The sequence below is a fragment of the Triplophysa dalaica genome, chromosome 16 (genome assembly GCF_015846415.1).
Source record: "Triplophysa dalaica isolate WHDGS20190420 chromosome 16, ASM1584641v1, whole genome shotgun sequence".
NCBI classification, from domain to species: Eukaryota; Metazoa; Chordata; class Actinopteri; order Cypriniformes; family Nemacheilidae; genus Triplophysa; species Triplophysa dalaica.
Genome location: NC_079557.1, coordinates 9,548,008 through 9,567,575, shown reverse-complemented (window position 1 = coordinate 9,567,575; position 19,568 = coordinate 9,548,008). Strand labels below are relative to the sequence as shown.

The following is a 19,568-nucleotide window of genomic DNA, read 5'->3' as shown; positions in this document are numbered from 1 at the left end:
AACATCTTAGCAGCGCCCTAGAAAAAAACTGATGATATAGCCATAATACTGTTTACATGAAGAAATACAGCCACATTATTTTCTCACAGTCAAACTTTTCTGCATGCAGCGTGCATCCAATTGCAGACAAATCGTAATGCATATAGTTGTAATAGGAAGGGTTCATTATCGTCTTCTGTGTATTTGAACAGCAGCTCATTGTGTGCATAATGAGATTATAGCAATGCGACGCAGCAATCATGCAGTAAGAGTAAGTGAGAAGAAGTGTCATTGGTTTGTCTTGTCATCAAGGTCAATGGCTTCTTGGAGTCACACTTAAAAGTGGCAACCCAGACCAATTCATCTTACTTAACGGAACATCGTAGAGCTTTGAATGAGAAAAGAGACTTCTATCGGGCCGGACGTGCGCAAGATCCCTTCTGACCATGTCTTCATTCCAGTCCTCCTCTCAATCAATTAATCAATGGCAGGGCCTAATCAAGCAAGAACAAATTGCTATGCACCCCGCTTAGCCGCACACACAAAGACATTAGCGCACGCTTCGGCATAGCAGAGGGTTTTGGGCCATTTAAGCACTGTGCGAATTAACGGCTGGTATCAGCCGGTGACAGTATAGCACATTTGCAGCTGAAATGACAGTTATCACACTAAAGAAGAATGCTCAATGAGGCTTGGCACAGGATGCACTTGATTAGTTTCTACTTTGACAGCCAGGACGCGTGTGCTATAGCGGCGCCGTAGTGTCTAGTAGAAAACACAGACTGTTATCCAATTCTGAATAGACCACACTTTAGCAGACAGTCAAAAAAACGATCTCTGCCGTGCTTCTGCTCCTGTCTTGTTTACGCCGCCGAATTGAAATAAATAAATCCTAGACGCCTGAGATGCGACAATGTATTTGAAATAGAACAGCTGTAGAGTATAGTTTTGATGATGCGCAACCTCTGAGCCACTGAGGCGGCTAGTTACTGAGCTAAATAAAGGCGGACGGCCAATGAGAGCGCAGTTCAGTGCAGCGTTATTGATGCGATTAATAGACCAAAGCAAGTGTTGGAAGTCTAACATGTTGCTCAGTATGAATAATTTATGGCCTTGGGCATGGCAGATCCCTTTGAAGTTCCTCTTTGAAGCCAGCCCCAAAAAGAAACAAGTTAAATTTTCACAGGACTGAAATATTTATCTGTAATGACCCGAGCTCCTTACACAATCTTGGACTGAAAGTGGTGTTCAAGTGATTGAAGCGATCAAAGGTTTTAGGCCGGGTGCGGACGGGAAAATAAAGCACACACCAGTGTAGACAGCTCTTAGGTGAGCAGAGTGTCTCCAGTTGTTACATTTAATGCTTGAGGACCGTTGGGGGGGTTATGGGGGGGGGTCGTTTTTGACAGCTTCTTTAATGGTCTGCAAGACATCACACAATACCCTCAAACATAAAATGCAATCATGTTTTGTACTTTTGCAAGCAAAACATTGCTATTGTGTGGTCAAAAGGAATGTTTATGTGCTGTAGTTTGTTGCTTTTATGTGCTGAAATGTCACAAACATGATGACTGTTTTAGATCTCAATTATGTGAAGATAATGGAATGTTATAGTAACCAAGACCAAAAGAATGCCATTCTGCTTAAAACTAGACTGCTGAAGTGCTTGAATCATCTTAAAAGTTGAACTCTAATCATCCATATTCATGAATATGTTCATTATGGAAGCTCACATGCCTTTAGAAGCTTTATTCTTTCTGAATCTTTCCATTTCAAAGTGCTAGTTTAAGGCTCACATTAATGGAGTTGCTGACGAAAGTTTGGTAAGATTGCAGCTCTTAGTGCCCCTTTTCGTGAAGATGTCCATGGTACTGTAAGAACTTCTATCTTCAGTCTGGTGATACGCTAAGACCCTCCTATTATACACAAGAAAACCTTTCTAGCCTTTTCCATAGCTCTCTTCTACAGTATATAGAAGTTGTGGAGTCAGACATGAATGACATACCTAAGCATATGTTACATTTGTGGACACAATATGATTTTATTTTTTAACCTGCTTGTGATGGAGATAGCTTTTCATGAACAAACATGCTTAAATGTTCTTTAGACATCGTGGAAATGAGCAGGTTTAAATTAGCTCTCCAAATTTTGCCAAACACTGAAAGTGGCCCATGCAGACCTTGTGTAATTTCCAAAATGTTGTTTCCCTCCGGGTTTTCCACATCTTTGTCGTCAAGATAATCTATTTCCTAACACGATCTGATTTCCCCTGCTGCTGGTGTTGATAGATTTTTAATTTATTAAAGTACCCTGTGGTGAAAATCAACTTTTAACGTTGTTTAAATGTGACCCTGGATCACAAAACCAGTCTTAAGTAGCACGGGAACATTTTTAGTAAAAGCCAAAAATACATGGTATGGGTTTCTTTTAAGCCAAAAATCATTAGGATATTAAGTAAAGATCATGTTCCATGAAGATATTTTATAAATTTCCTATGATAAATAATAAAAGCTTTATTATTGTGAGTGGATGGCCTGCCACAGAGCCCTTGATTAACAACTTCAGAGGCAATTTTCTCAATATTTAGATTTTTATGGCACTCTCAGATTTCATAGATTTAAACGGTTGTATCTCAGCCATATATTGTCCGATTCTATTAACTCATACATCAATAGAACTTATTTATATCTAGAATTATTTATACAGTTTTCAGATTATTTCGAAAGATTGACCCAAAGGACTGGTTTTGTTGTCCAGGGCCACATATGTCTATTTGGTGTTTTTAATATGCTTTAATATAAACCATGTGGTGCCCTGCGATGGGTTTGTACTCCATCCAGGGTGTATCCTGCCTTGATGCCCGATGACTCCTGAGATAGGCACAGGCTCCCCGTGACCCGAGGTAGTTCGGATAAGCGGTAGAAAATGGAATGGAATGGAATAAACCATGTGCAAATTCGTCATTTTAAACCATTGCAGAGTATTTTCTCTATAGAACTGCAGTTGACCAAAAAGAGTTTAAAAATGTAGTTTGAAACCACCTCTGTTTATGACATCATGACCCTGTATTCAATCATGTTAACAGATTTGTGCCATGGATATGTTAGGATGGTGCATAGACTCGGTACAGAAATGATCACTGATGTTTCAGCTTAGCTTCTGTGACACGAGCATGCACTTCTTAAATGTCGAATGAGGCATCTATATGATCCAAGCTCACCCGATCAAATGGAGGCGGGGATTCATTTGAATATTAATACATCTGCATATAGACGGTTTCATCTTAACAACATAAACAAACGTTACTCTGCATGCGCACTTATGTGACCCCAACTGAACTTCCGGTAAGAATCAAAATAAAACAAGATGAACCGGGGTGTTTTTTGGCTAAACTTGTCTCTCGGATATTTCCAATTAAGACTCCGATACCAAACTCAAACGCTTAATGTCAATGAATGTACCCTACGGTTAGTTTAAATGGGAACGAACTACAGGACCATTCAACAAATTGCATATTTAATAAAATGAACATACAATGGAATTCAACAAATCGTTTATTTAATGCAATTGGTGTACAGTAAAATAATAATACAAATTAATATTTACGTAAATTTTATCAAATATAAATAGTTAAATTATCAACACTAGCCAAACACAAACCGGAAGTTAACTGGGGTCAGGCACGCATTCTATTCTTCTGATGAAACGGTCTATACTAAAAGAAACAAGGGTGTAACGTTCAACGTACAAGTCGTTTGAAGAAAGTATTATCTCAGAAAAAAACTTTTACATATGCTATTTTAATGCTTAAAATATATTTAAAATTATCAAATGCAGTGGGACTTTAAAGCATCACACAAACACTTTAGACTAAAACAGCAAATTTTTAACCTCAATATGCACACTTTTGATAAATACTGTATACAGTAATGCCAAATAAAAAGCCATCAGTTATCTGTTATACACGTCTAACCTGTATTAAAAGGATATGAATAAAAACATGCGGTGCAGATCAAATGTTTGCATTTCCTTTGAAACGTAGCATCGTGTACATTTTTCAACTGCTTCTTTAACAATAAAAATGAATATCACTCATCTGTGGGGTGTTTTTATTTATTACTTTCACATGTCACATTTCTCAGGCGCTCTCATCGCTAACATCTGTTCACTTGAAGGACCCAAATCACGGCTTCCTGTTGTGTGACATCACAGTAACTTAATCTATAAAACAAATTATTGAAAGAAAATTATCCAGAAATGACAAGACGATGAAAAATGTTGTTTGTTTCTGTCTCTCTCCGTTACCTCAGGTATTCTGTATAAAGGAGATGGAGAGAATGTGTTCCTTTCCCAGCTTCCTCCCGTCATCAGTACCATTATGGGCAATGGCAGACGCAGGAGCATCTCCTGCCCGAGCTGTAATGGCCAGGCAGAGGGCAACAAACTGCTGGCTCCCGTGGCTCTCGCATGGGGCATTGACGGCAGCCTGTACGTCGGCGACTTCAATTACATTAGACGCATCTATCCATCAGGCAATGTGAGCAGTGTCATGGAGCTCAGGTGAGTGAAGCAGAGGGGCGATAATAAACATTATTCAGAATTCTCTGTTTCTGTAGAGAGATTTTGAGGTAAAATTGTAAAAAACTCTTTGAACAGTATAGCAGCTAGAAGTTTTAGACTTCTTCCCTGTCATCACTTTTGTATCTTTTTTCAGTTATACATATTTTTTGCCATTTTTATTTGTCATCCATTGATCTTTCAACACAAACTATCACACAGACTGTTAAGAAAACATTGTGAAATTGCTGTTGGATCCTTTGTTGGATTGTGTAGATAAAGCACTGAATATGTGGTCTGATTTAAAGGTTTATAGCTGCTGAAAAATTAAGAATTTTTTTTAGGTTTTCTGGATTTACTGTTTCTAGGTAGTAAATTCTGTGAACTAGTGATCTAGTTCAAATTCCAAATAAACAAAAAACGATGCAGGGCCCTATCATACACAGGCACAATGCAAATGTTTTTTTGCTAGTTTCAGCCTGACACTGTTTTCATTTTCACGTCCTGCACTACATACTTTAAATAGCAAATGCATTTACGCCCGTTTATATTACAATTAAATGGATTACAATCTAAAAGATTATTATTGTAGAAATAAAGATAAAAATCCGCCTTGTCCTGTAGATGGTTGGTCTGCTCGCGTGCTTTAACTTCTCGCACAAGTAGATAGGTTTCCTTTCTGGAGAAGTCCAGTCTTTGCTTTTGAAAATTCCTCCATGTAAATAGCGAATCCGAACAGACATTTTAAGGGAATGAGAGATGAGCCTCTGATTGGTTTACTGTATGTTTTGCCAAAAACATACCCATGGCTCATTACGATAAAAGGGATAACATTTTAAGACAATTTTTTTCCCATCTTTAAACTAGCAAAAGTGGTTTCAGACATGCCCAAAGTGCACTTGTGCCTTGCGCTTTAGACCATGCGCTTGCAAAAAACAAGTTAATATTCATGTTCAAACCATACAATAGCGATGTTTTACACAAATTTTAGGATCAGTTAAAAATACGAATAAATGATGGAATAAGCTGATTTTTTCACAATGTTCATGCATCTTTGCATTCTCTCAGTCTTTCACGTCGCTGTTGCGTGACTTTCCTGAGGTTTCTTTCAAATGAAATTCAACAGACACTGGACTGGAATTGCCATAATACACTCAGAAATGCTGATTAAAGACGGCTGTTGATAGACACTAGTACGAAGCTTGTAGAATAGTATTTTGTTTTACCTAAACTAATGTGTTTTCCTTTCCTTTTTCAAACTAACCAAAGAAATAAGGATTTCAGGCATAGGTAAGTCACACAACAATGCGTATTTACTACATGCAGAAGTGATTCTTGAGAGACGTGAATGTGTTTTATACAAGATTTTAGATGGTGTAACATAATTCTTCCTATCAGAACTGTCATTCAGCCCATGACCCTTAGGGCAATTTTATTATAATATTTACAAATAATGAAATTTTATGTCTAAAGGGTGCCCGGTCCAGTTATTAACGCATGAAGATGTCAAAGCGCATTTTCTGTGAAATGTTTATACATCATCTTTTTATGACCGTCCACGAAAAAAAGTTTTGCTCGAGCCATCCAAGTGCACGCTGAACTATGATGCGATGACCAACACTCTGGGCTGAAACTGTTTTACATTTTCACATTAAGATTTGACACAGGTCAGTGCCTTCGAGTGACAATTGGATTTCAAACAGGATATCGATTGAATAGTTCACACTTGGCATCCCTTAAAACCGCTTTTGATAAAAAGTGAAAAGGTTTATTTAATCCCCGAGGAGAAGGTCACACATCTCTGCACCGTCCTGCGCGAAGTCTCACAGCGTGGTCATTTAGCCGCTAATGACACGTCTGGAGAGGCTGCACTAACTCATTCAGAAAGGAGCCGACTGATTGGAAGACGGAATTAATGAATGCAAATAAGCATAGCGTTATGAAAAGCCATCAGTTGTTGACAGTCATTAAGATGTGCACATCATCACCGCATCTCAGAGAACCTTTTCCCGCAAGGGACGGAAAATGATTGAAATGATCTGGCTGTCTTGAAGTCGTCATCACAGCCTCAGCAAATACGTTCCAGTCACATCACATTTATTTCCTTTTTGGGCGTTCTTTTTTCTTCCCCCCATCTGTCATGGGCTCGCTCGCTTTTGATAGACACGAAAAAACACTCCGCAATTCTCTCAACGTCTTTAATGATATTAATATTCTAATCAGTCTCTCATTTCATCTGCCATCTCCAATTGCAATGTCAAACCAATAATTTATGAGTCGCATTGCTCGGGCTTGACAGCAATCAAATGTCTTCTCTCATAATTTCCAACTGTTTATATGTCTCTACCCAAGCAACAACCCCGCTCACCGGTATTATCTGGCCACGGATCCAGTGACGGGGCAGCTGTACGTGTCGGACACCAACTCCAGACGCATCTACAGCCCGCGGGCGCTCTCGGGTACGTCAGCGCCCCAGCAGAACGTAGAGGTGGTGGCAGGAACGGGAGATCACTGTCTGCCTTTTGATGAAGCGCAGTGCGGCGATGGAGGACCGGCCACGGAGGCACTTCTCACGGGACCCAAAGGTATTGCAAAAGTGCATTGTGGGATTGTCAGTACTAAATGTAAAAAATTCAGTGGAGTGATTTCCTCAGTGGTGGTTCCAACTTGGCAACAGGACCGAATTGAGGAACTCAAGTGTCTGAGGCGCAGAATGCACTTTGATTGACATGAAAGATCATCCCAAAGCACTGTAAGAATTTAACACTGTATTATGTCGAGAGGTTTTTGATTGGCGCTTCAACCGGGGAAATGGGAACTGACGTTCCCAGGATAGGCACTAAATTATTTGACTATGCCAGACACAATAGATTGATGAAGCTCCTTTGAATGATTTGTGACTCCACCGACATAAATTATAAAGTGCCACTCTTGTCTGCAGAATATAGACAACTTTTTTCAGCAACATCCATGCAACTCTCCATGCGGAAAAAAATCAGTTTTCACAGTTTTCTAATAAACCATCATTTACACATGAATGGGTCTACGGCATGATAGATGTAGATTTCATATTTCACACACGAACGTAATGTAGACAGGTATGAAATGCATCCAATTGATGGGACGTTTTTATAGCGAGTGGCGATCCACGTCGTGGACGTCACCACGATACGAAGGTGCCTTCGTGCATTTTCCTCAGGTGGGACTGAGATTTCTGCCATGGCCGTCAGTTCACTCGTGTTTTCATCAGACACACAACCCCTCCGTGCTACTACTCCACCGGGGACACATTTACCAAGAAGCAGTTACTATAGCAACCCTCACTTTCATAATTTGGGTTTAAAAGTGGATTTGATGCTTTCCCACTCCAAGCTTTTGTCAGATACCCGGAGCAGACAAACTGACAAGGAGCGAAGAAAAGTAGAGGGAGGGAGAGATGCTCTAATACATCCTATTCCACTTTCTCCTTAAGAAATAATTCAGCAGTGGGAAGCAAGATGTGAATAATTGAGGGCAATGCTTTCTGCAGTGACCTGAATAATGGGAAGCCAAACACGACACATGTACCCGCTGCCTGCATCAGGCGAGCGGAGAGCGCAGCTGTGTGACCCGCACATTTCGTTCCTCTGCTCTTTTCCCTCCAGGGATCGGCATTGACAGGAACGGGCTGATCTACTTCGTGGACGGGACTGTGATCCGGAAGGTGGATCAGAACGGCATTATCTCGACCCTGCTGGGGTCCAATGACCTTGCGTCTGCTCGTCCCCTGAGCTGTGACTCAGTTATGGACATTCATCAGGTGACAATGGAAAATGTTCAATTGATACACATTTGTTATAAAATTAAAAAGTATTTAGATAACATTATTTCTTTTGTTTCTTTAGTGAATACTGAAAATATCCTTCTACATGTATTTTAACTTGTTTTGGCAGTATTCTTGCACATTAACCGATTGAAAATTAATTCTGACAAGCTAAAGAGCAAATAAATACAGTATATATATATTGTCAAATGGCTTAAAAACACCAAATATATGAATCCCGCACTACTGATAACATAAAAATTGAATCTTTTTTTACTGTTTTCTACATCAAATCATCTTATAGAATGCAAATATCATTCTGTGAATATCTTTAATACTGACATAAACCACATCAAAGATTAAAATGAATGTTTAGGACATCAATTTATTTTGAATTTATTACCAAAATAATAAAACAGTATCAATAAAATCATTCATTTATGATTAAAACATTGATCGTATTGTAAATTAAAAATCTCAACATCTGTCATATAATTATACAATTATAATCTTTATAATATAGCAATAAACACATGATTTATGTTTGTCATTTTTATAGTTATGACTACATTGATGCTCCTAATCCCACAATTAGATTATGCAATTTTATCCTCAAAGTGTTTATTGTCATATGCCCAGTGAGGAAACAAGTTTCCCCCGCAATGAAATTCTTACTTAAAATTGTACAGGATTTTAAAGACAAATGTGTTCTAGACTGTGTTTCTCTGTTAGATCCAACGCTGTTATTTGTTTATACGATACTTAATCCAATCCCATTTATAAAACAACATACTAGAAAATTTATATTTATACAAGAAGACGTAACGAACAACAGCTGCGTATCAGACAATCAAACAACTGCTTATTCAAAGTGGCATTATTGTGCTTATTCATCTCTCTCTTTAGGTGTCTTTAGAATGGCCGACGGATTTGACTGTTAGTCCGATGGATAACTCTCTCTTCGTGCTTGATGGCAGTGTGGTTTTGCGGATCACCGAAGAGGGGCAGGTCAGCGTGGCAGCAGGCAGACCCCTGCACTGCCCCATGCCTTCTACAGACATCTCAGTGACAGAAACACAGAGAGCCACGCATACCCATCTGGAATCCCCCAGCGCCATCGCTGTCTCCTTCAGTGGAGTCCTGCACATCGTGGAGACAGATGAGAGGAAGATGAGTCGCATACGCAGAGTGGCACCAGATGGCGAGATCACTCACCTGGCTGGAGCGCCTTCAGACTGCGACTGCAAGACGGACGTCAACTGCGATTGTTACCTAACGGGAGACGGCTTCGCTAAAGATGCTCGGCTCAACGGGCCGTCCTCTCTCGTTGCTGCTCCGGATGGAACTCTGTACATAGCCGACCTGGGAAACATACGGATACGCATGATTGGAAAAAACAGGCCGACGCTTAACAGCATGGGCTTGTATGAGGTGGCTTCGTCCGCGGAGCAGGAGTTGTACATGTTTGATGTCAACGGAACGCATCAGCATACAGTCAATCTGATCACTGGAGACTACAAGTATAACTTTAGCTATAGCAATGAGGGAGATCTGACCTCAGTATCTGACAGTTATGGAAACACTCTGCGAATTCGCAGGGACACCAGCCGACTTCCCGTCCGCATCGTTGCACCTGACAACCAGGTTATATGGCTAACTGTAGGCTCGAGCGGTGGGCTGAAGACCCTGGGCACACAGGGGCGTGAACATGTGCTGCTCACTTACCATGGCAACAGCGGTCTCTTGGCAACCAAGAGTGCTGCCAATGGATGGACAACATTCTATGAGTAAGGATGTTCAAGAGTTTCAGCTTCTTAGTCATATTTCCTTACCGATCAATAAGCATTAATATTACTACAAACTCATTCACTTAAAAATTAAAATTTTGGGGAACACAAAAGAAGATATTTTGAGAAAGGTCTAAGTGGGTTTGTGTTTTGAAGTCAAATGAGAATGTTTTTTTGTAACCAACATCCTTGAAAATATCTTCTTTTGTGTTTTGCAGAGGCCAGGAAGTCATACACACTTTTAAAAATGAAGGTTCTTAAATGTTCTTCACAGCGATGCCAGAGACGAACCTTTTTGGTTCCACAAAGAACCATTCAGTCAATCTCATTCTTACCTTTATTTAATCTGAAGAACCAATTTTCGCCACAAAGAACCTTTTGTGAAACATAAATTTTCTCCCGATATTAAAGGTTCTTTATAGAAAGATTTAGACCAAAAATTCTAATGTTTTTTTTAAGAGCACAAGTTTGAAAAGACATGAGGATGAGTAAATGGTGAAAGATTATTCATTTTTTGGTGAAATTACCCTTTATATGATTTCAACAAATCCATAAACCCCACATCTCAGAACACCATAGGAAACATATAGAAGCCTCCTTGCAACTACAAGAATAGCAAAAACACTCAAGTCATCTTAGCAACCGCATAGCAACCAATGCTCTAGCAACACTATATATAATTTTCTTCAGAAAATGTGAAAATCTATTGTTATTTTATAAGGTCTACTGTCTGCCAGTGTTTGTGGTTCTCTCATTTCAAGCATGTGTGACAAGACTGCTAAGCCAAGTAAATGATTTAAAAAATAAAAAACTCAGAAACATTGTTTTTATTGAATTTCATTCAGTGCAGCACAGATAATCTTTCTCTACTTTTCAATCTTCCTCGTAGCTATGACTCAGAAGGGCGACTGACCAATGTAACTTTTCCTACTGGAGTGGTGACCAGCCTGGCATATGACATGGAGACTGTCTCTAAAGTAGAGCGCGAAAGTTTTGAGCGAGATGAAGCTGCAACTATGACTTCAAACCAATCAGCCATCCAAAGTGTGCTCACGTTACAACAAGGTAACCCTTTTTACATTGAATGCAAAATAAAAAATGTGTCTATTGACAATATGTTCTGTATACGTTGCTTTGGAAAATGCATTAATGCCAAATGTAAATGTGTCGTCTGTGTTTTGCAGACCAGCTGAAGAACAAATATGTGTTGGGTTATGACCATTCATTCTGGATCCTATATGCAAATGGGATGAGCACACACTTCCAGACAGAGCCACACATTCTGTCAGGTGCCTCCTCACCGACACTGGCCTGCAGGAACATGACTCTACCTGACGACAGCGGACAGAACCTGGTGGAATGGCGTTTTCGCAAAGAGCAGACGCGAACGAAGGTCACAGTGTTTGGACGCAAGTTACGAGTACGTACTGACATCTAATTACGGAGATGAAAGAAATCTTTTTCTAATCATATTGAAAAGGTACATTAATAAAGGCCAGAATTATAAAGGTTAAAAATGAAACCAGAAAGTATTTTTTCATAATTGGGTATGTCACGTTGTTTTAACATTGAGCACATGACTCTAACTTTTATAATTTAAAATGATCAAGCAAGATTTCTTGCTATACTGGATTTTATTACTGTAAATGATTGCGATGTCAAATTTTGCATGAAGATATCAGCCAGCTGTACTAAGAATATACGACAGTTTAACTACCGCAAAACAAATCTGTTTCAGAATTGATGTTGACTAGGTTTGAAGATGATTTAATAGTTTGAACAAGTGCCTGAGTGTCTTGGTTTTATAAAGTTTTGAACAGACTATTAATCAAGAGACTCATTTTCACAAAAAGAATATCAATCAAACGATTTTTGGCATCGGCCAAGACTCCGGCAGGAGGCAAAAAATAATCTATCATTTTGTAGACGATTTTCTGCCATTTTACTTTTGCTGTACCAATTTTGTGTCGTTTCTCCACCTGTGCTCGAAGGTAAATGGACGGAACATTTTGTCTGTTGATTATGACCGAGCGCTGAGGATTGAAAAGATCTACGATGATCACCGTAAATTTCTTTTGAAGATTGGTTATGACATGGCAGGTCAGCCCAGTCTCTGGATGCCAAGTAGCAAGTTGCTGCCTGTCAACCTCACACGCAATAGCAATGGGCAGTTGAGTGCCATTCACTGGGGTTCGGTCTCAGAGAGGGTTGAGTATGATGGACAAGGTCGACTGCTGTCTAGAACATTCCCTGATGGGAAGACCTGGAGCTACACTTATCTGGAGAAGGTAAAGATCGGTGTAAATTGATTTATTGATATATGATATGTTGTATTTATGTGTCATATACTATGATAGATATGATATACTATGATATACAGTATGTAAGTGTCCAGAGCTTTTGTCATTTCTCACATATTCACTGCTTTCCACAAGTATATGAAAATTATGACCTCACAGAACATCTACTGAAAAATGTGTACTAGTACCGTGCGAGGGTTCATATATATCGCAAATGCTATGACAAAATCTGTCTGTGCTAAGGATAAATTTACCAGTGTAGCATGCATACAGTTTTGCACATGTTTTAGATAGAGCCCCTTGTTTATGCAAGATGTTTTTGTCGTCTTTGTGTGTGATGTATATCAACGGTGCACCGCTATTATAGTTGTTTTTGCATTAAAAACTTGTCCATAACTAGAGTCTTGTGATTTCCTCAATGTGGAAACAGGGAAGGAATAGTTGAGGCGCTATCCGGCCTTTTGAATATGTCACCTGCTGGTTTTGCGTGAATGAGCTGCTCAGTTTAACATAACTATTACTATACGCACTTGAAGCTCGTGCATTTGTCTGCATCTCAGTATGAGGACATGAACACATGAACTTCATCTCCAGAGTTGAGCTAAGAGTTTATTTCATAAGCATTTCACTGTAAAATCATCTAACACCTCACTCTTTGCGACGACCCGTCAAAATAAAAGTCTGGTAAACATGAACCATATAAACAATAATGATAAATTGTTGTAAACTAAAAGTAAATGGATAAACTATAAACACTAGAGTTATTTAATATTTACTAAACTTGGAGGAAATATACTGCAGTTTGCCATTGTAAATAATATAACAGTATCCTACAGTATGTGGACAAATATGTAATTATTGTATGGTAAAAGAATTGAAACAAAGAACTCTAAGGAACTTTGGAAAAACGAAATTATACGTCCTTAATTTTCCCAACTGTAACATTAATGTCTCACCCGTTACCTGCCTATTTATGTGTTAAACTACACATCAATATTTTTATATTTTTTAACAGACGTTCTATACTTGTGCTACAACTGTTTGGCCTGTGCTACAAAACTTTAAACCTATGTAGCACCAGTGCTAGTTAACGTGCAGTCTGTAAAAAAATATATATAATGCTATCAGGACACACTTAAAAACCCTAAAATACATGGCATTTTCATTTACTCAGCCTAATGATGCTTGAAAGGCGTGAATGTCACATGGTCATCCTTGTTACTGGAAATGTTTTTTGCTTTGTCCTTGAATTCCCTAGTAAATAAACCCATGACCTTGAAATTGCAAGCATTGTACTTTACCAGCTATAGAAACACAAATTTATAGAAATCAACAGCTTTAAGATTCAGAACAAAACACTTGTTAGTTTTGGGTTGGTCAAAAAAAATATTTATACTGTATACAGTATGTTTCATATTTAAATAACATATTTATAATAACTTCATTTTTATATAAAATACATAAACAGTGTTAATAGAGTGCTGATCTATACTCGACTTTTATTCGTTGCTATTTCTTTATTATTTTGTCCAATTCATGCATTAATTTATTTATTTTTATTACATATCATATTTACTGTAACATATTGCTGCCGTCTTTCTGAAACCTTGTATCTCCGTGTTTCGTGCTGTTTATTTTTAGCCGTAAATCATTATTGTTACTCACCTTTTATAAAAGTAATAAATAAAAAGTATTTTATTTACTTTGACGACACAGTATTTTTAGAAGTACAGTGTTTTTTTACATTTCCTGAAAAACTGCTATAGCACCTCCTGGTTTCAGAAGGACAACAACGATATATATGTTAACAAAATAAAGAAAACCACTAGATATATTCACATAAATGAAAAAGTAGCCAAGACTGATGTCTACAGGACAGGAAGGGTTTTTGTTTTTCTTTCCTTTTTTACATGTTCGAAACCCACACTCCATGATACATTGTGGTCTCCGCCAAACATTTTTTTGTATATACTTTGTTTATTGTTCTCTCCATTTGTTCCATATACCTTATATTTTTATGGCTGAATCTAATCTGAGGGAGCATTAAAAGTAAATATTGTACATAATGCCATCTGGACATCCCTTTTGGCCACAACTGTATGTTTGTAAAGCCAAGAAAACCCTTGATGTTCTGTCAGTTTGTCATTTTCTCTATTACTGTATTTGTATTTTTTTTCTAAGAATAATGTATTTTTTCACATTCTAGTCCACAGTGCTAATAATGGCGAGTCAGCGGCAGTACGTCTTTGAATATGACCCTCAGGGAGGCCTCTCTGCAGTCACCATGCCCAGTGTGGCCCGTTACACTATGGAGACCATCCGCTCAGTGTCTTACTTTCGTAACCTTTACCGTATGCCTGAAAGCAATGCCTCTGTCGCTGTGGACTACAGTGAAGATGGGAGGCTCCTCAGAGTGGCACAACTGGGCACGGGTCGCAGAGTTATTTACCGCTACCGCTGGCACAACAAACTGTCAGAGGTTCTGTACGACAGCACCCGTGTTACCTTCACCTACGATGAGACCGCAGGTGTCCTGAAAACGGTCAATCTGCAGAGCGAGGGTTTCATTTGCACCATTAGATACAGGCAGCTTGGCCCACTAATAGACCGGCAAATCTACCGCTTTAGCGAAGATGGGATGGTAAACGGCCGCTTCGACTACGCTTATGACAGCAGCCTGCGCGTGACCAGTATTCAAGGTGTTATCAATGAGACTCCGCTGCCCATTGACCTCTATCAGTACGACGACATCTCAGGGAAGGTGGAACAGTTCGGGAAGTTCGGCGTCATCTATTATGACATCAACCAGATCATCTCCACCTCGGTTATGACGTACACAAAACACTTTGACGGACACGGCCGGATACGAGAAATTCAGTACGAGCTCTTCCGCGCTCTGCTGTTCTGGATCACCATCCAGTATGATGACGTGGGTCGTGTTACTAAGAGAGAGATGAAAATCGGCCCTTTCGCTAACGCTACGAAGTACGGCTACGAATACGACGTGGACGGGCAGCTGCAGGCTGTGTACCTCAATGACAAAATGACATGGCGCTATGGCTATGACTTAAATGGGAACATACATCTGCGGAGTCCGGCAAACAATGCGCGAATCATGCCTCTCCGTTACGACTTACGAGACCGTATAACTCGCCTGGGTGACCTGCAGTATGAGCTGGACGAGGATGGGTTTCTCTGTCAGAGAGGATCTGAGATCTTTCGGTACAACTCTAATGGTCACCTGGAACGGGTTTATAGCAAGACCAGCGGTTGGAGCGTACAGTACCGTTACGATGGTTTGGGAAGAAGAGTCTCCACGAAATCCAGCACGGGACAGCACCTGCAGTTCTTCTATGCTGATTTGAGTTACCCAAGTAGAATAACACATGTGTATAACCACTCGAGCTCACATATTACCTCTCTATACTATGACCTGCAGGGACACTTGTTTGCCATGGAGATCAGCAACGGGGCAGAGTTCTACATAGCCTGTGATAATATTGGTACCCCGTTGGCTGTCTTTGGGAGTGATGGCATTCTCCTCAAGCAGGTTCATTATACGGCTTATGGGGAGGTGTATTCTGACTCAAACACTGATATTCAGCTGGTGATTGGGTTTCACGGTGGACTTTACGACCCTGTAACAAAACTACTTCATTTTGGAGTACGGGACTATGACATCATGTCAGGTCGCTGGACTGCACCTGATTTCATGCTGTGGGAGAAAATCGGCAAGGAGCCGGGCCCGTTTAATCTGTACATGTTCAGAAACAACAACCCTATAAGTAAAGTGCAGCATGTTTGGGAATACTTAACAGGTATGGCATGGTTTTATTGCCCACATTATAACAGCATCTTAAACTAAGTTTTGCATGCTTTAATTGTATTATTGATATTTGTTACAGATGTGAACAGCTGGCTGGTCACGTTTGGGTTCCATCTCCATAATAGCATTCCTGGATTCCCAATTCCTAAATCTGAGATGACCCAAGCCTCTTATGAACTTGACAAAAGTCAAATGTGGGATGACCTAACAGTAAGTTATTTTTAGATGAGAATATATATTTTTTAAATCTGCTAATATAATATTATTTTTATATAATTTGTAAACATTGTTTTCAATTAAAGGTGAAAGACTACAGGCAAAAAAGTAATTTTAAGCACACCAGTCAATTATCAGATTTTAGTTATTTTTATTTTATATTTTATTTAACATTTAAAATATTTCAGTGTAGATTAACCTGTGTTTTTTTAACCTTTCATTTGCCGATTTCTTGTTTTATACAGTTGAAAAGCTCAGTCTCTGTTCTCTGTCATATCACAAAAAACTGCAGGCCGAGGAAAGCCAATATACAGAATCTCAATATCTTTAAGACTAATTTTTCCAGAAAAATATTCTCAACACTTTGGGTCAAAAACATCAATTTGGGTTGCACTTACATAAGCCAAACTTTCCATGTTCATTCACGTTTATTTATAGACCACATTTCATACACACAGGTAATTCAAAGTGCTTTACCTAGAAATGATTCACAAAGCAAGAAAGGATACATTATTCGTAAGAAATTGTTAAAAAGATAATTATTTAAAATCACATGTACTTAAGAATTTAAATTAATAATAAAAAGGAAAAATTCTTTTTTTAAATGATGCTAAAATAGAATAAAACTGAAAGAAAGGAAAACTGATCGATTCTTATTTTTATTATAGAAGCATTTGTTCACACGAAGCTTATTTCATATTTAATATCATTTTAAATTAAAAAAGCAATGTTTAATATATAATTTTGTGTACAATACATAGTAATTTTAATTAATAATCAGATATTCAAAAACTCTATATTATTGAAATGAAATAACATTTTCAAACATTATATTGTTTTATATTTTATTTAAAATAAGATTTAGAAAATACTGAAAAAAATACTTACTAAATACTAATGTAAATAATTAGTTGGTAAAGTGTCACAATACTATCATCATGTTAACAAAATTACCCTTTTCACATTCAGTGTCTTGCCTCAAAAAAATCTTTATTTTTACAATTTAGGCTTTCAAATGGAATCATGTATTTAGTCTTCCCTTTGGTTTATTTTTCCATCAACTGAAACTAGAGCTTTAGTCTAACAGGGACTGTTCATCTTTTCCAGACCAGCTTTGCTGTCCAGCAGCACATCATCCGACAAGCTCAAGCATTTCTAACATTTGGAAATCTGCCAACGCTTGAGTTTGGTCATAGCCAAAGGGCTGACAAACCCTGGCTGTGGTTTGCCTCCAGCGATTCACTGATAGGTCGCGGGATCATGTTGGCTCTCTACAAGGGTATTGTGATAACTCGAGCGCTAAGCCTGGCCAACGAGGACTGCGTCAAGGTTGCCAACATCCTCAACGGAGCCCTTTATTTAAAAGACTTGCACTTTATTATTGACAGCAGAGACACGCACTACTTTGTGAAAATGACTTCTCCTGAAGCAGACCTGGCAGCTCTACGGCTCACCAGCGGACGGAAAGAGCTGGAGAACTCTGTGAACGTAACGGTGTCACAGTCCACAGCTGTGCTGGGCGGCCGCACCCGCCGCTTCGCAGATGTGGAGTTCCAGCGGGGGGCTCTCACCCTTCACGTGCGCTACGGTGCTTCCCTTGATGAGGAACGCGTGCGTGTTTTAGAGTTGGCCAGACAGAGAGCTCTGGCTAACTCATGGATGCATGAGCAGCAGCGGGTACGAAACGGAGAGGAGGCATCTCGACTGTGGACGGAGGGAGAGAAGAGGCAGCTTCTCAGCAGTGGACGGGTGCAGGGCTATGATGGATACTACGTGCTTTCAGTAGAGCAGTATCCTGAGCTAGCGGACAGCGTCACCAACATTCAGTTCCTCAGACAAAATGAGATCGGCAAAAGGTAGTGAACAGACCAATCACTCTCCACTGCGGTTTTTAAATAAAAGAACAAGTTAATTGGGGGACATGCTGTGGTTTGACATATGTGTGACATTTTCAGAGAGTTTGTGAAACTACTCTTGGTCTAACAGCGTAGGGAAAAATGACCATTAAAGCAACGCTGTGCGTTGTGAAACATCATTGTGTTTTCTCAAAGGCCTTAACAAGGCTACTGTTGCGGAGCACAATGAAATTATGAACTTAAGAGTCAAGACACAAGCCTGATTCATAAAAATATTCATTTCTTTATTTAACTATTTATTAATTGTTCAATTTTACAAGCACTATTCAAACATTTCCCTATAGAGATATAATGTCGTACCCTTTGAAAACGGAAAATGTTTACATCTGCATATTACTGTACCACTGCAAAAACACCACACATGATGTCAGGTGGTCTACTGTAGCCAGCTATAAACTTTACACTGTAATATTTTTATATTTATTCAGATTTGTCTTATTTTGTGTGTACGTTTCATGAGATTCATAATAGGAAAAAGTCTGTTGGCAATCATGTACTTTGCAACGAAACCTCCCTTAAAATATGACTTTACAAACGTCTTTGTGCTATTTATTATTTTGTTTGACCTGTTTTACTTTCAAGTCACAAACAACATCGTTTAAAGTGACAGAAAAAGTTTGATTTGTAGCCATTTTTGGTGCATCGTAAGGTAACAGAATAAACTGGACAAACAATGAATAAAATGGCAGCACAGCACAAAAAATATGTAAATGTCTGTACTTATGTAAATGAGTGTTTACCTGTATATTTTTAAAATGAAAAGCAAATATTTGCTTTTTTGGTTACAGGTCCCGATGAAAATATTTATGAAAATTGTTTGTACTTAAAAAGAAATAAACGATAAAATGACTTATTTCTAAAGCTTTTTTTCGTTCTCAAACCAGAACGGTATAAACATAATACACCATTACCCCGTTTAATGGAAAACATAAGTCTGCATCCAGGCAAAACAATAGTGATTTACTTCTCTTGTCACACTTCTAGGACTTTGAAGTAAGATATGAGAGCTCATGTGAATACATTTTAAATCAAAACTCGCTTTCATCTGCTGTGGCAATAGTTGGTACATGAATAACTTACATTTATAATTGCTGTCTGTGTAAAATCTCATTGAGTGATCAAAGGCAGGAGATTGGTCTGTGAAAAGCATTAAATGAATGTTCACGCTGAATCATGCAATGCTGT

At 38.8% G+C, this 19,568-nt stretch overlaps 1 protein-coding gene across 3 annotated transcripts in view; it reads left to right on the top strand.

Annotated features, from left to right (window-relative positions):
- si:dkey-237h12.3 (teneurin-3) overlaps positions 1-19,236 on the top strand; it is a 96,339-nt gene extending 77,103 nt beyond the window's left edge. For 2 of the 3 annotated variants that reach the window (XM_056769396.1, XM_056769395.1), the window contains 11 exons: positions 4,290-4,539; positions 5,806-5,826; positions 6,889-7,121; positions 8,181-8,335; positions 9,245-10,125; positions 11,015-11,190; positions 11,310-11,545; positions 12,117-12,413; positions 14,632-16,243; positions 16,331-16,461; positions 17,575-19,236. In XM_056769396.1, coding sequence (XP_056625374.1) covers positions 4,290-4,539; positions 5,806-5,826; positions 6,889-7,121; positions 8,181-8,335; positions 9,245-10,125; positions 11,015-11,190; positions 11,310-11,545; positions 12,117-12,413; positions 14,632-16,243; positions 16,331-16,461; positions 17,575-18,327 — 4,745 coding nt within the window. In that variant the 3' untranslated portion in view covers positions 18,328-19,236. The remainder of the gene's footprint in view (positions 1-4,289; positions 4,540-5,805; positions 5,827-6,888; positions 7,122-8,180; positions 8,336-9,244; positions 10,126-11,014; positions 11,191-11,309; positions 11,546-12,116; positions 12,414-14,631; positions 16,244-16,330; positions 16,462-17,574) is intronic. The other variant, XM_056769398.1, reaches the window with a different exon arrangement.
- Positions 19,237-19,568: the final 332 nt, after the last annotated feature.